The sequence below is a fragment of the Amblyomma maculatum genome, chromosome 8, assembly GCF_055883805.1.
Source record: "Amblyomma maculatum isolate TAMU_Amacu chromosome 8, ASM5588380v1, whole genome shotgun sequence".
Classification (NCBI taxonomy): domain Eukaryota; kingdom Metazoa; phylum Arthropoda; class Arachnida; order Ixodida; family Ixodidae; genus Amblyomma; species Amblyomma maculatum.
Window position 1 is genome coordinate 121665171 of NC_139351.1, and position 16344 is coordinate 121681514.

Below are 16344 nucleotides of genomic sequence, written 5' to 3' on the forward strand. Positions count from 1 at the left end.
GGGCAGGATCCGACTTACGGGTGGAAGGATAAACGACTGTCACCGTGTAATTACAGTCGAACCCGGATATATCGAACTCGAAGGGGATCGCGAAATAGTTCGATATATCGATAATTCGATATACAGAAATCGGCTTGTGACGGCACTTACGATGCGAAAAAACGCTACCGTATTTGTCGCGTAATCAACCCACTCGCATAATGAACCCACCCTCCACTTTTGCACCCGAGAATTTGAAAAAAAAAAAAATGTGTTAAGGCTAGCTCGCTCACATGCAAGCGACGAGCGGCAGCGACAGAGCGAAAATCTTCAAACTTGTTGGAACTGCGTACCTCTCGCCGCTCGAGCCACCGTGGCAGCTCCAAACAAGGTTTCTGTGTTGCATGTCGATGGCGCGCGTCAGTCCGTTTCAGTCGTCTCATCCACAGCTCACTGGCAGCGTGCCAAGATGCTGCGCAGCGATAACGTCAGGGCGCGTTTAATCTTTTGATAGCTCCTGCTGTGGCGGGGAGCGAACTTGGCAGAGTGCCCCTGATGGCTTGATTGCACAAGCCTGGTTCGATTTATCACGGCGCGCTTGGGGCGGGCGTCATGATCGCAGCAGCTGACCGCGTGCTTTCGCTGATTCATACATGCAAGGATAAACGATAAAAAAAAAATAATAAATAAACAATCCGCAAAAAAAAAAAAATATCCCTGCCGCTTTTTAACGTCCGCAGCCGCCATATCTTACGCTACGTCGCGCGTACAGCCCAACGATAGGAAAGGATGACTCTCGCAAAAAAAAAAAAAAAGAAGAAGAAACAGAGAGCTAGCGCTTCTTAACATCCGCAGGCGCCATAGCCACGTCCGCCGCCGCGCCGCCGCACGTAGAGGGTTCGCAACACACGCTGGAGAAAGCGTCCGACGGCTGTCTGAAAACGGACTGAGCTGGCTTGGCGCATGCGTTGCGCGTGCTGAAGGAGAGATAGCTCAGCAAAAGAATGGGCACACCCACGCACATGGCTTGCAAACGTCATGTGTTGGCGCGCGGGAAACGACAACTGCAGATGGGCGCGGCGCTGCCCAGACCAGCCGTCGCCGAACTGTCCCCTCTCATTCCTTCCGCGCGTGGCTTGAAAACGTCACGCGGCAAACGGCCAAGGGTAATGCGACCGTCTTTGGGGAAGGCACGCTTTCCAGTGCGTGGTGTGGAGTTCGATATATCGAACGACCGGTGAAATTGAGTTCGATATATGACGCGGCTTTCCTATACTTTTACATGGGATTTTCAACGGGATATTTCGTGAGTTCGATATAACCAAAATTCGATATATCCGGGTTCAATATAACCGGGTTCGACTGTATTTGGTTTTTTTTTGGAAACCCGTAGCGCCCGTCCGACGTCATAGCCTTTCATGATGTTGGTTTGGACCTCTCCGACGGAAATACTTATCCGTATTTCTGAATTAACGAGGGTCGAATTAATAAGTAGTTAGTTGCATGCTTCAGAGGTTGCGCAGAAGAGAAGAGCAGGCCGTCAACCCCTACCCTTCGGCACCGCACCGGTTATGGTGTTATTTCGAATTAACGAGCTTTCACTATAGTTGTAGTTATCAAATGGTTCATCCTTATGCCCCTAAGGTACCGCAAAAGAAGCTACCGCATTTCTCCTCATGAAGTCATGTTTCCGCGGGAACGGGCGCCTTGTATATTGGCTGGTTTGCTTTCTTTGATGCTTTGCCCCGTTGCACATAGGAACTGTAGGAAAGCAACTGTGGCGGGTGATCGTTGCTGATCAGTTCTTCATGTCGCGAGCGCTCGTTAGCATATGTCTGGTTGATAGCAAAATGTATTATATTGCCACAGTTTGCCGAAATTTCGAATGTAGTAACTGGGAAATCGTGTTATCCGGGAACATATTAAGGGGGGAGGCTACCTTTGTATACCAGCTTTTTTGTTTCTTGAGATAATTGAATGAAATTTTCAGGGTAAACTCATGGCACAGCCATTTGAATAACTGCAGAGTTTCACGAAGCTGCGCACATTGGTACTCAAGTTACAGAAACATATCAGAATGGTTCGCATGGGTTCCTTGTACCATGCCTGGAGAACTTGCAAAATGTGTTGGCGCTATGAAATTCATTATGAAGGTTCCTGAATAGGTACCACAGGGCAAGACAGAGCCCTTTTTTTGAATTTCCCTGCTGTAAAATTTTAGCACTGCATTGAGGTTAGTTCCACCAATTGGACTTGCATTAGCCTAATTTTGATGGATGCGAGAGTTGGACTATGAAGAAGGCTGACCGCCGAAGAATTGACGTGTTTCAATTGTGGTGCTGGCGGAGACTCGAGAGTTCCTTGGACTGCCAGAAGATCAAATCAGTTTGATATTGTCGACCGTAAACCCTGACTGCTCATTGGAGGGTCAAATTCTAAAGTTAAAGCTCAGCTACTTTGGTCATCTGATGAGAAGAGAGGAGTCGCTGGAGAAAGATTTGATGTTGGGAAAGGTTGAGGGTCGCCGGAGAAGGGGTAGGCAGCGAACGCGATGGTTGGATGGCATCCTCGAGGCACTGCAGATGAAGTTATGTGATGTTAGGAAGATAGTGAGAGACCGGAAAGCGTGGCGTGATATGGTCCATAGGGTCACGAAAAGTCGTACACGACTGAACGACTGAACTAAACTGAAATTTGATTATTATAAATTCCAGATTCAATATTTTGAAAACGTGAGCTTGTCTTGCCATCAGAAATTTATTCAGGCACACAGTAAAAAAACAACAACAGATGGGAATCCGATTAGTGGTTCCAGAGATATTGCGGGAATAAGCAACCATACCATGAAAAAAATTCATTCTGAGAAAAGGGCCCTTGAAGTTTAAAACAACATTTTCAAGTCTAAAGTTTGTTTTGAAAAAACATATGGGAATCCGATTAGTGGTTCCAGAGATATTGTAGGAATAAGCAACCGTACCATGAAAAAAATTCATTCCGAAAAAATGGCCCTTGAAGTTTAAAACAACATGAACTTTTAGCACACATCGTGGCCGACTGTGCGATGATCCACAAGGTGCACAAAACTGTTAAAAACGCCACCAGAATCCGTAACGAGCGTTGATGACGGCGATCTCAAAAATGGTAAAACGTGAAGCGATTCAACAAGCGCACAAAGAACGCCAGCTCAATAGGCAGCCGGAGCAGACGTCGCGCCGGGGAGGGGCCACCGCGTCAGCGTGTGCAGCAGCCAATAGCATTTGCGCGATCCCCCGCATTCTCATGGAGCGCGCGCTAATCACAGCTCGAATTAGAGACGCGGGAAGCTCAACAATCCCTGCGAGGCCCTCAATCACAAGCTAGCCGTGCTTCTGCTACGCTGCGGATGCCACCGGCGAAGGCAACCTGGAAAAGGGCAAGCATTCACAAACAAAACAAGACCAAGATGGCGGCGCTCGGTTCAGTGGCAGAGAAATGGCGCGCGTGCGAAGTTTGGGTACTTTTGTCGTTCACTCGCGACTCTGAGGCTGCCGTGCCCAGTTGTATATTTAATTTAGCGCAGTTCCACGATGAATTAGGCGTTTATAATTATAGAAAAGGTAGTTTATAACATATACAGCCGAGATATGTACTTTTTGAAAAGCTGACTTTTTCACGATTTTTCGACTTTCGAAGCCCGCGTCCCCCCTTGACTAGGAGAAAAAATGTGTAACTCTAAGGGAGATCATTTTTACTGCACGCAATCTTGAATGTATGAAATGGGAAATCGTATGAACCGGGAACATATCAACGAGGTTCTACTATTATTTTTCGGTACATCGCTTTTGCCACTGCGCAATTGCCATTGCACTCGCTGATCATGGTTTCCAGTACCAGACTACATAAAAACATGCGGGCGAGTGCAATGAGCAACACATTCTCTGTAAAAATTTTCTACAGCATTTCTAACAAAATTGTTGTGGAATTCACGGCTTCAGACAGCCAGCTTTCTTCTGCACCACAGAAAATTTGACTTGAATATAGTATAGTGTTCACTCCCTTCAAAGAAAACAATGTTCTCAAAGGGCATGTTCCCTAGTGGAATGGATTGAAAGGTGCCTGCAGTGCACTTCTGAAATCATTGTACCCGCTTTGTGTGTTTTCACTTTTCTGTAAATATTTACAGTTTCTATCGTTTTGGCTCTTCTTACAAACCATTCTGATTTTCCTTATTGCAGTGGCATGCGGTGTGTACCAGAACAGCATTTATGGCGTTGCTGCTCGTCTCCCGGGCAAATACTCGAATGCCGTCGTCCTCGGTTCTGTAAGTAAATAATTGCGTGTGTGCATGCTCTCATACTTAAGCGGCGATACTTCGAGGCATCACCGCTTGGTTTCCCAGCTGGCCCTTTCCAATTTCTTGTGCCCTGTATCATAGAGGGCACAGGTACAGCCTTAGTCAAAAGTTTAGAGCCCAGCAGGTTTGCTTTTAAGCCGTATATTATGACTTGTTTAACAACCGTGGAAGTCCTAGCCATTGGAGATGGTAGGATGAAAAATCTTCTTGCCTTCAGTAAGTTTGGAAACCTGGGAATGCATTACGAGCCACATACTATGGCTCAAAAGTAGTCCCCCTGAGCTCTAAACTTTTTACAAAGGGCATACATGCATGAAACAGGAAATGATGGTGACATTGTTGAGCACATTCTCTTATATGGCGTGTGTTCAAATTGTGCCAATACGGCTGCGTGCCAGCGTCATGTTGTGAGAGGTGTCTTAGGAAGTTTTTTTTGGCACATTTTTTTCTCTTATGAAAGATGCACCTAGTGTATCAAGACGTGCTGCTGAGATTGCACTCTTAGTCACCCTAATTTTATCACTGCTGGAGTGGCTGGCAATCTTAACCTCCTCTTACCACTCTCCAGACTTTTTGGTTTCTTTTGCCCGCTGTCGCACTGTCCCCCAGAAAACTGTTAGAGAACCACACTCTTGCTAGCATGCCTTAATATAGAGAAGTTGAAGACTGCTTTCAGAACTGCTGCTTTATTTACTAACCCTTTGTTGTGAATATTTCTTTTCAGAATATCAGTGGTACCGCTACATCTCTCCTAAACATATTTACCATAGCAGGTGAGGTATATACTATGTTTATAATAATCTCATTGTTGGCATTATTGTTGTATTTATTTTTTAGGTTTTAAGCGTTTTTTTTTCTTTTGCATGTCTAACAAGGCGTATAGAGGGTCTCTCGTCTCTACTGAGCACTGCATTTGAGATTGATCAGGTTGAGGCAGATTTGTTCATGCATATCTGTGAATGTTAGTTGTTAGTTGTGAAATATCTTCAGATTAACTGATAAGTTTGAGTGAAAGAGCCTGTATACCTTCTGGGCTTGAAAAAAAATCAAAGCGAGAGAGAAAAAAAAATTGTTAAACATTGCTCCGCACCCACGCCTGTCAAGGCCTTGGGCTGCAAAGATAGTCTGCTGCTGTGTACATGCTTACATTACTTATTGGCAGAACCAACCTGCCGGGTTATTAGACTAAACATTATTGTCTGTTTCGAGTTGAAACATTTTTCTTGATGACCGTTTCATAGTGCAGTAGACTACATTAGAACATGTGGCTTGTTAAAAAAAATAAATCAGTCAAAATTTTAAGACAAACTGCTCCGCACATACCATGGTTTCGGCAAACTTATAAAAACAGAGCTACCTATGACCACTTCCCGCACAGGTACAGGCTAACAAAAAAAAAGGGGAGGGGGGGGGGGTGGGGGGGAGCGATTGCGAGCAGTGATTATGGCAAAAAAAAAAAGGAGAGAAAAGGGAAAAGAGAGGCTATGCAAATGCTGTTTTCAAATAAGGCGACATGAGCTTTCTTCGTACCATAACTTTTCAGCTTACTTCATGCTGTGCATAATGTGATAAATGCCCACTCTGCAGTTACCTTCTCGTTTTGGGGTAATGCGATTTGTTGCTGTAATGTAAAAGATGTTTGAAATGCACCTCGCAATCTCTCAAATCATTTCTGAGGACACTTTTGACAAGATAAAAATTTCATAATTCCTTCATGTTCATTCTAAAGGAACTGCATTGTATGTGGCTGGTCTATGCCAAAAAGTGTCATCTGACTTCATTCGGATGAAGTGTACTCGTAAGAAAGAGTAACCACCCCTGCACGTATCACTCTTCCAGCTGGCTAACGTGTTTATGCGTTCTCTTTTCAATGCTTAATTTAATTCCTAAGTTGCGCCCTCGAAAATAAAAGTCTGTAGTAGGCGTGCTAGTTCAAGGTGCGTGTGGTTCTAAGCTTGAAAGAGGGAGTTGCTCGCTCGGGCCCTCGGCTGCAATCTGATTGTGATGACTGGTCTTCCGTGCAGCCTCGCCTAATGCCCGCACGGCGGCCATCTATTACTTCTTGTCGGCTCTGCTGGTGCTGCTACTGTGCCTTGACTCTTACTTTGCCCTGCCGTTGCTGGTGAGCGGCCGTTGCTGTTTCTCCTTCGTTACAGACTTGGTAGTTCTCAGCTGCATAATGATGATGACTGTTGATATCTTCGCGCTTAACGTAAAGACAGTAAAATCTTGTTAGTTCAGCCTTCACGGCACCGGGAAAAATTTGAACTATCGAATGGCCTTAGAAAACTGGCGAAAGCCGTTGGCATCATAGTAATTTTATATACTGTAGAATCTCGATAAACGGAAATCGGTTAAACGGAACTACCGCTTAAACGGAACAAACGCCTCGCGATTGGTTGGTTTTGTATTAAGCCAATGTAAAAAAAATCTCGTTAATCGGAACTCAAATTTTGCGACCACCGCGTTAACGGAACCGAAAAACTCGAAACCGCAACTAGTTGGACAAGCGCAGTGCCATCGCGGTACGCATCAATGCTCCCCTCCTTCTCCTCCCCGCGTCACCACTCCGGTTTCCGTCTCCGGCGGTTTCCGGTTTGCTCGTACACTGCCCTCCGCATCGCTCGCTCGCGTTCACGGCGGTTGTGTTGAGTTAGGCCTAAGCCCTAGAGCCCTAGAGCTTTTGTTCGGTCCGATGGCAGCGCAAAAACGACCGCACAATGCACTTGCGTTGGAAAGGAAGATGGAGATCATCAACGACTCGAGAGTGGTGGCTTCACGAAAACGGCGCTAGCGACGAAGTACGCCGTCCCCAAAAGCAGCCTAACAAGAATTCTTCAGGAATCCTTTTTCACTAGCCAATAAGTGGTAATTCCCACTCTTTTGAAATTTTTTTTTTAAATTTCAGTACTAGTACTACTAGAACAAAACTTCACTGCTTATTTTTCTCTAATAAAGTTTGTTCTCATAGTGTACCGTTCTCCTTATTACCTAGATTTCGAAAATTGAGATCCGCTGAGACTGCCAACTGCGCGCGCGCGCGCCAACCGCGTAGGGTTCACGCGGAAGCGGATTGCGCAATGCTGAAACTATTCTCTCTTTAAACGAAACTCCTGATAAACGGAACATATTTTCCCGGTCCCTTGAGGTTCCGTTTATCGAGAGTCTACTGTAATGAACAACTGGAACATAGTTGTCAATATGTTGCGATGAATGCCAAGCGATAGCGACAGTGTTTTTGTGGTTGCATCAAAGGCTTTATTTTTAGCACACTTCCTGGGGTGTCAAAAAATAGCTGCAAAATTGTAAGTGCCTCCCTTTTTGCTGTACGAAGCAGTAGCACTGGTGCCCCTCCACAAATTGTCCTATCACATTTTGAGGATGCTTCACTGCAAAATCCACTGTCCGTGCAGTGAAGTCTCTTCAAAATGCAATAACTCGGCATATTGGAAGAGCAGAGCAAGCATCTGGATGCTAGAGGGAAAAATATGAGTAGGTCTTTCAACGGGTGGGAAGTAATCCCGAAATAAAACTAAAAGGCTTGTGACGTGCACAACAGTGTCTGAAATGGTGTGACTGGCTGACTCGCTTGCCATTGGCATCGGCTTGGGGCATGAATTTAAGAAAGGCAAAACGAACTACTATGCATACTGCTGGGCTATAGCATGCCCTCAAGTGTGCTGCTCAGGCGAGAATGAACTGAGATAAAAGATTGGTTGGTCAGCTCTTTATCTTTCGTTGTGATACTGCCAGGTTTTCCTGCATATGCCACCGTGCCTTTCCGGTGCAATGGCCTGGTGTTTGACTATGACCAATCCCAGGATCAGTTTCACTAATCATGCCCTGTGTGCCCTCTTTTGATGACAGCGCTGCTACCGGCATCACCAGCGGCTGGCCGCCATGGCTTCTGCCCCCAGCAGCAGGACGCCACGCTCCAGGAGGCCTCCCTATTGGCTCGTTTTCAAGCAGGTGAGTATACGCTCTCTGCCCTTTCGTCAGCAGCATCAGTAGGGTCCCCAAATTTTAGGCGCTTAACAAACACCGGAATAAGAAGCAATTAAAGCACTCCAAGGACCAGAAAAAGGCAGTCCTGCAGAGGCATTTTGCATACATTGAGACAAAATTGAACGTTATACCAATCTCCGCAACACGAGGAACTTTTCCCCATTACATTCATCTTCTTTGTCTCGAACGCAAGCACATCTCCTCTGCCAAGCGTAGACTTCTTAATAATCCATAAATAATATGTTGTCTAACATTGAGGCCCACTCATTTCTCTCTCCCAACTGTTCCTCATGACTCTCTCATTCTTGCTTTAATTGAACTACAGCGCTGCTCAGCAGTTGCCGTTCCCACCATACACCTTCAGCCTGGAATGTACAACTCACCACCAACTTAGGCCCTGCCAAAGTGGCTCAATGGTTAGGGCGCTCGACTACTGAGACGGGCGACTCGGTTCAATCGGGGCATTGTGGCCGCACTTTGCCATATACAGTGTGATATTAGTGCACATTAAGCCAATGACTGAATTTCAGTGTTATAGTAATGAAACGCCACATTGAGACAAGCACAGACCACAGCCCGCACTTGAACTTTGTGAAGAAAAAAATGGTACAATATGCTGTCTGATCTTGGTTAACTTCTCATCGACTTGAAGGTCATTTTTTTGCAGTGAGACTCTCTCTGTCTGTCTGTCTGTCTGTCTGTCTGTCTGTCTGTCTGTCAGTCTGTTTCTTTCCTTTTGCATGCCTCAGCATAGAGTGAGTGAGTGAGTGTGAGAGTGAGTGAGTGTGTGTGTGTGTGTGTGTGTGTGTGTGTGTGTGTGTGTGTGTGTGTGTGTGTGTGTGTGTGTGTGTGTGTCTGTGTGTGTGTGTGTGTGTGTGTGTGTCTGTGTGTGTGTGTGTGTGTGTGTGTGTGTGTGTGTGTGTGTGTGTGTGTGTGTGTGTGTGTGTGTGTGTGTGTGTGTGTGTGTGTGTGTGTGTGTGTGAAAAACCGGTCACCATCTCACTTTTAAGTGTCACAGTTTTAAACCTCTTGAAGTACTGGTATCGAGGTTTTGCAAATACAGTCGCACCCGGTTATATCGAACCCGGATATATCGAATTTTGGTTATATCGAACTCACGGAATATCCCGTTGAAAATCCCATGTAAAAGTATAGGAAAGCCGCGTCATATATCGAACTCAATTTCGCCGGTCGTTCGATATATCGAACTCCTCACTACGCACTGGAAAGTGTGCCTTCTCCAAAGACGATCGCATCACTCTTGGCCGTTTGCCGCGTGGCGTTTTCAAGCCGCGCGCGGAAGGAATGAGAGGGGACAGTTCTGGACAGCGCCGTGCCCATTCCATTCTCCAAAGGCACGTATCTGCAGTTATCGTTTTCTGCGCGCCAACACATGACGTTTGCAAGCCATGTGCGTGGGTGTGCCCATTCTTTTGCCGAGCTCTCTCCTTCAGCACGCGCTACGCATGCGCCAAGCCAGCTCAGCCCGTTTTCAGACAGACGTGGGACGCTTTCTCCAGCGTGTGTTGTGAACCCTCTGCGCGCGGCTGCTGACGTGATTATGGCGCCTGCGGACGTTGAGAAGTGGCAGCTCTGGTTTTTATTTTTTTCTTTTCTTTTCTTTTTTGCGAGTCATTCTTTCTTATCGTTGTGCTGTACGCGCAACGTAGCGTAAGATATGGCGGCTGCGGACGTTAAAAAGCGGCAGGCTTTTTTTTTTTCTTTTTTTTGGCGGGAGCCATTTATATTTGCATGTCTGAATCAATGGAAGCATGCCGTCAGTTGCTGCGATCATGACGCCCGCCCCAAGCGCGGCATGATAAATCGAACCAGGCTTGTGCAATCAATCCATCACGGGCACTCTGCCAAGTTCGCTCCTCGCCACCGGAGAAGCTATAAAAAGATAAACGCGCCCTGACGTTATCGCTGCGCAACATCTTGGCACGCTGCCAATGAGCTGTGGATGAGACCACCGAAACAGAGTGACGCGCGCCATCGGCATGCAAGCGAAAACGCTCGCGATTTTCTGCCGCAGCGACACAGAAACCTTGTTTTGAGCTGCTGCGGTGGCTTGAGCGGCGAGTTCCAACAAGTTGGAAATTTTTCGCTCTGTCGCTGCCGCTCGTCGCTGTTCTGCCGCTCAATCGCTTGCATGTGAGCGAGCTGGCCTTAAAGCATTTTTTATTTTTTTTTTTCAAATTCTCGGGCGCAAAAGTGGAGAGAGGGTTCATTATGGGAGTGGGTTGACTACGCGGCAAATACGGTATCGTTTTTTTGCATCGTAAGTGCCATCACAAGCCTATTTCTGTATATCAAATTATCGATATATCGAACTTTTTCGCGATCCCTTTCGAGTTCGATATATCCGGGTTCGACTGTATTCACAACAGGTGAAATGAATAAACTGAGTACACATTGCACCGAATGCTCGCTATTTTAAACCTCATTCACTAACTGTTCCCATGAGACTGCTTCAAATAAAGCTAGGCACAGTGGTACTCACTCAACCTATCACCATGTCTCTCTGCACGCAATCAGCCATGATTATGATTCTGACTTTTAGCATTGTTTGCTTCAAAAGAAGTTTGCTTCTACCACGCGTTCCAGTGATTTTGTCAGTGGACGACGCCCTCCCCAAGCGGGGCATGACATGCGGGAAAAAAAACAGGGCAGCCGTCTAGGTTTCATTTCAAAGCTAGACTACAGTAGAATCCCTATATAGTAGTCACTTGGACCAGCAAAAATGTTTAGTCTATCAGGGCCTTTATCAGTTGTTTCATGATGACATGGCCCTGAAGGTGCTACATACTAAACACATCTCATTGGTTTATAAAAGAAACACTTCGCAATGCCTTTCATCCGTCTCTCATCATCTCTTTATGCAGTTTTTTCTTTCATTTATCATATTTTATGTTTACATTTTGTGGAAGTACCTCTTTAGCATGAATGCAACGTGTCTAAAAATACTAGGAGAGCTAGATCTAACGTTTTGCATTCACACAGTGTCGTCATCTGCTGCTCATGTGGTTTAAGAGGCAATAGTTGATAAACGCGCGCAACACAGTTAAGTGTGCCAAAACTGCACATGCTGCGTCTCCACTTATCGCCACCACTGCCTCGTGTTTCACACTGCCCGGTGCTGCGAACTTTCAGTCATTTCTTTTGCACCCTACTTCTTCCTGCACTTTTCCTCTTTTTACTTTCTCACTAGACCATGCCACCTTTCTCTTTCGTGTTCATAGCAGGTTTACTCTTTTTTTTTTTTCTTTCCACTATGGCTTTTCCTCGAACCTGGAGAACCTGTTGGTAAAACCATTAGAGAAAAAAAATTTACAGGACTGCACTTAAGTCGGCTTAAGAGCGGAAATGGTGAAAGCCACATTGCAGGACTGCTTTCACTAACTGCATCGTTATTGTCATTGCTACTCTCGTCAATATAAACTAAATGCACTGTCATTATCATCAGGGCTACCGTCATTGTCATTATCACTAGCTGCAGTTATTGCTGTTATCGTCCTCTTGCTAGACAAGGAGAATTACAATCTGATTTTCATGAGTCCAGCATGACATAGTTTCTTGCTGGAGACACTTTTTCTTTATGTTAGTTCTTGCGGACATTTCCAGTGGGAAATTGCTGCGGACGCTCTCAGTCTACATCTCCCATGAGCCAAGAAGTGCTTTTGCCTTAAAGGGACAGAACACTGACCAAAATATGGATAAACCTTTGAAACTAATGCCACATTTGCGTCGAGAGTGACGTCAACTACGTTATCGTAGATTGCTTCGAAGCTCTAGACCTCGTTTTGTTTTCGTCGAAATAAACTATGACAGAATGAGACAATGCGTGCCGTTGTCGATCATTGTACTAATTTATTAAAACAATTGAATGAAATGCCGCATGATTATGGTGGAAATGAAAAGATCTTGCTTGGTATAGATCGAGCACTACGTTCTCCGAGGAAGGAGGATTTATAATTTTAATTTCACACCGAAAATTGCGGGAAAGCGACTGAAGTGGCCTCTTGTTGCAGCGGCGAAACGCTGTAATTATTACTGTAGTAACCCACGTGACCACATCTCGGGAAACTGTAACTGGTTTTCGGAAGTGCACAGCCTTCTCTATTCTTTGAAGTGGGCTCGCCTTGTTTTACTACATTTTGCACTCTCTCTCCGGTGCATCCGTCGGTTGCTAAAACCACCTTCCTTTCGCATCGCCTATGATGTGCTTTTAGCGTTTGTCACTAGATGGCGGCACAATATTTTGAATTCCTCAGATACAGCGGTGAACCTAGCCCACTAATGCTTTTGTCAGTGAGGTGTACTTTCCTGTGCCGTAACCGGCAGATAATAAAATGAATGCTGTTGTGTACTAAAAATGTCTACTTACTGCCTGCCAGGTGAGGTTTATATTAGTTTTTGGTACATCACTTCTGCCAATCCGCAGTCGTCATCACGGCGGCTACTCCTTATTTCCAGCGTCAAACTACTTCAAAATGGGTGCATGCTCTGTCCGAAAAATTCTCGATGAAATGTTTCCACAGCATTTCTGACAAAGTTGTTATGGAATCGGCCACTTGAGACAGAAAGCTTTTCATTGTGCTGAAAATAATGGAACAGAATGGAGCGCCTAAAGTGCAGTGTTCTGTTCCTCTAAAAAAACGCCGCTATTTGTTTTTCTAAAAGAAAAAAAAAAGTCGTGCGTGTGCAGCAATGTGCAGCAAGAGGTATGTTGGTGCAGTCTGACACGCTTGACTATAACTGAGTTTTATTAAAAGTGTCTTACTATAAACATAAAAAAATGCATAGTTGTCTATGGAAGACGAACTGGGACTTAGTTTCATTAAGGTATATCTCAGTTTGCTGTAGTAGACTTGTACTGCATAAAGAAGCCCCAGTTTATGCAAATGAATCATCACTGAGGGACCCTTTGTTGTCATTGAGTGGGACAACAGGCAGGGCCTCCTTCAGAGCAGTGATCACCACTGCTCTGTGGGAGGTGTGGGCGAAGGCAGCTGTGGAATTTAGAAATGCCACCATCTGTGACATCGGCAAGCCATTCCATACTGCTCCAATGCAGTGAGGAGAAGCTCGTGTTTTTATTCGTTGACTATGTCAGCACTTTGAATGGTAGCACAGAAAAAAGCTTTAAATTCTTTACTTGCTGCCTATATATGGGCCTTATTCCTTGAATGTTGTGGAGTTGAATTAAGTAGTTGTTACTCTTTTAAAAAAAAATGAAAGTAGTAGAGCTTTTCAAAATGCAGTGTTTATGATTTACCTAGCTGATTTTGACTACTTTAGGAGCGCAGTACGTAGACATAGTCAGTTTCACTGTCAAAGCTTCACCAAAATGCTGCTTATGGAGCTGTGTCTGGCTACGCCCTTGGTCATATATTGTTCCTCTGCTTTACTGCTTAACACCTTCCATTTTATTTTAATTAATGAAGTAAGCAAGAATATACTGCCTATTGAGTCACCTCATTGGAGCTCGAAGGGTTTTATACATTTGTGGCGTTTTCTGTTGGCTTCCCCAGGTTGTACTCAAGCAGGGACATCCCTTAATTTTGGAGTCTTTCTGCTTTCTGCTTTTTCTCTGCTTTGGTGCACTTTTGTCTATTTATGAGGGCTGTTCTTGCATTCCAGGTCTGGCCCCAGTGCCTTAACGTTTTCTTGATCTTCTTTGTCACACTGGCCGCATTTCCTGCCGTCACCTCCGACATCAAACGCATCGACAAAGCGTTCCCACTAGATGGTAAGCTTGTGAGGACTTTTCTGGTCACCTGTCACTTTCATTGCCATGTGGAGCACAGTCATAAAAACAGTGTAACATTTTTTGCACGGCTTTTACTGTTGTATAGGCGAAACCTACAATAATGAAATTTCCGGGAAAAGCAAAAAAAGTTCGCTGTTGCAAGAAATTTATTGCTGCAAGAATGAGATAACGAGATTGAGATAAAACACCACCTTGTTGACATCCGGGAAGGCAGTAGCCGTCACTATTCTGTTCTGCGCATGAGCACCATTGTCGAGCGCTCCAAGAATAGCAGCCTTACTTTTCGGAATGGTAGAGAGCGAGGTGTACGGAATTCCAAACTCGTCGTGACATGCATCTTTCTTCCTGCCTTTTCCTACTTGGGCAGTAATGGCAGCCTCATCTGGCAGTGACAAAAATTTGTGCTTTTTGGCTGGCAGAGGTGTCTTTTTCAATTGAAAAGAAACGCATCGTTCACCACACACAACGAATGCACTTGTTTCATCCTGCGTTAGCCCCGACTAAAAGACTGCTCGCCACACTCGAGCGGAGAGTCTCCACACGATACAGAGGCACGGAAGAAAGCGAAGAAAAAAAGACGAAGAACGCTCGGTCACCTGCAGCTAATGCTTTTGCTCCACATTCGGTTCAGCAGTGTTGAACCCTTCTCGCTTCCTTACTCTGTTGCACAGGATATTCAAGGGGATAGTCTGTGTGCTTTATATAGCCAGCAGTTCAAAATATCCAGGTTCTAGGTATTCGGGGTCAACTGCAAAAGATTTTTTTTTTATCTTGTCATTTTGCTGCACTGCACGAGTATGCAACTGGGAAATGGCAAAGTAAAAATTGTTGTCTTTTTGTTCCTTTTTTTTTTTCTTTTAACATTCAGCATTCCCTTTTGGCTAGTATTACAGTGCAATCCACTTATAACGATATTGAGAAAACGGGAAAATCCGATCGTTATAACCGATTATCGTTATATCTGGACCGGCAAAAAAAAAGTAAAAAAAAACAAAACAAGAGAGCGCACATACATTTGCCCGTGCATGCAGACTTACCTACTTGCCAGCGACGATTCAATCGGATAAAACAAAGCTAGTCACTAAAGAACACTCAACACTTTATTGCTGTACTATATATAAAGGGAATAAATAACTTAATCTCGCTTAAAGAAGTCTGAAATCCGCGCTTGCTTGAGCGGCAGCTGACGCTTGATAATTTCAGTCTGCATAGTCTCCAGTTGTTGCGCGTACATGTGCGGCAGTCCTGTAGCATGGATGAAGCCTATCAGCGACTGGATGGACTGTACGGCACTTCGTGACGACAATGGAGCTGGCGTGGTGGTGTCACTGCCATCGTTGTCCATGGTGCCGTCATCGTCGTCACTATTTTCACCATCGCTCGATGCCGCTTTTTGTCGCTGCTCCTCGGCAATGGCCTCATCGGTAAATTCCTCACACGAAGCAGCAGCGCAGTCAGCGTTTAAAAAGTCTTCCAAGAGCGCGCCGCCGGCATTGTCGGAAGATGCAACATGATCCCATAGTGCACACACATCGGCAGTTTCGGGGAGCAAGTCATCTGTATCTGTCCCTTCTGAGACCGCACAGTCGTGGCGCACGAAGCCTGCTTTTCTAAAGCAGTTCTGGATTGTGGACTGCTTCACTTCGTACCACGCACCATACACAAACCGCACCGCTTCGATCAAGCTCACCTTCAGGTGAGCAGGCCCGGAAGCATCCTCTGGCGATCCCAAACGGTCTATTTTTAAGATCAGCCATTCGAGCATACGACGTCTATAGAGGGCCTTGAAATTGGCAATTACGCCTGCGTCCATGGGCTGCAGACCTGCCGTGGTGTTCGGGGGCAGGAACAGCAACTCGACAGACGTCAGCTTCACGCTGACGCTGTGTGCTGTGCAATTGTCGAGGACTAGAACCACTTTCCTCTTCTTTTGCTCCATTAGGCCGTCAAATTCAAGCAGCCATTCCTGAAACAGGTCGCGAGTCATCCACGCTTTCTTGTTATTCCGATAGCGGACCGGAATGTGTTGGTTCCTGAAGCAGTGGGGCCTCTTCGATTTCCCAATCACAAAAGGCTTCAGACGCTCGCTACCGTCCATGCTGGCGCACAAAAACACAGTCACTCGGACCTTGCTGTGCTTCCCACCGCTGCACGGATCTCCTTTGAGAGCGTGCGTCCTTGAAGGCAGCATTTCGTAGAAAAGCGCTGTCTCGTCCCCATTGAAAATGTCCTTCTGTTCATAGCGCTCCAACAG

The 16344-nt window shown here is 45.6% G+C and overlaps 1 protein-coding gene across 2 annotated transcripts in view; it reads left to right on the forward strand.

Moving 5' to 3' along the window:
* Ent2 (Equilibrative nucleoside transporter 2) overlaps window positions 1-16344 on the forward strand; it is a 45868-nt gene that overhangs the window by 14064 nt on the left and 15460 nt on the right. For both annotated transcript variants that reach the window (XM_084577477.1, XM_084577478.1), the window contains exons 7-11: window positions 4194-4279; window positions 5037-5085; window positions 6337-6434; window positions 8180-8281; window positions 13961-14069. In XM_084577477.1, the coding sequence (XP_084433603.1) occupies window positions 4194-4279; window positions 5037-5085; window positions 6337-6434; window positions 8180-8281; window positions 13961-14069 (444 nt within the window). The remainder of the gene's footprint in view (window positions 1-4193; window positions 4280-5036; window positions 5086-6336; window positions 6435-8179; window positions 8282-13960; window positions 14070-16344) is intronic.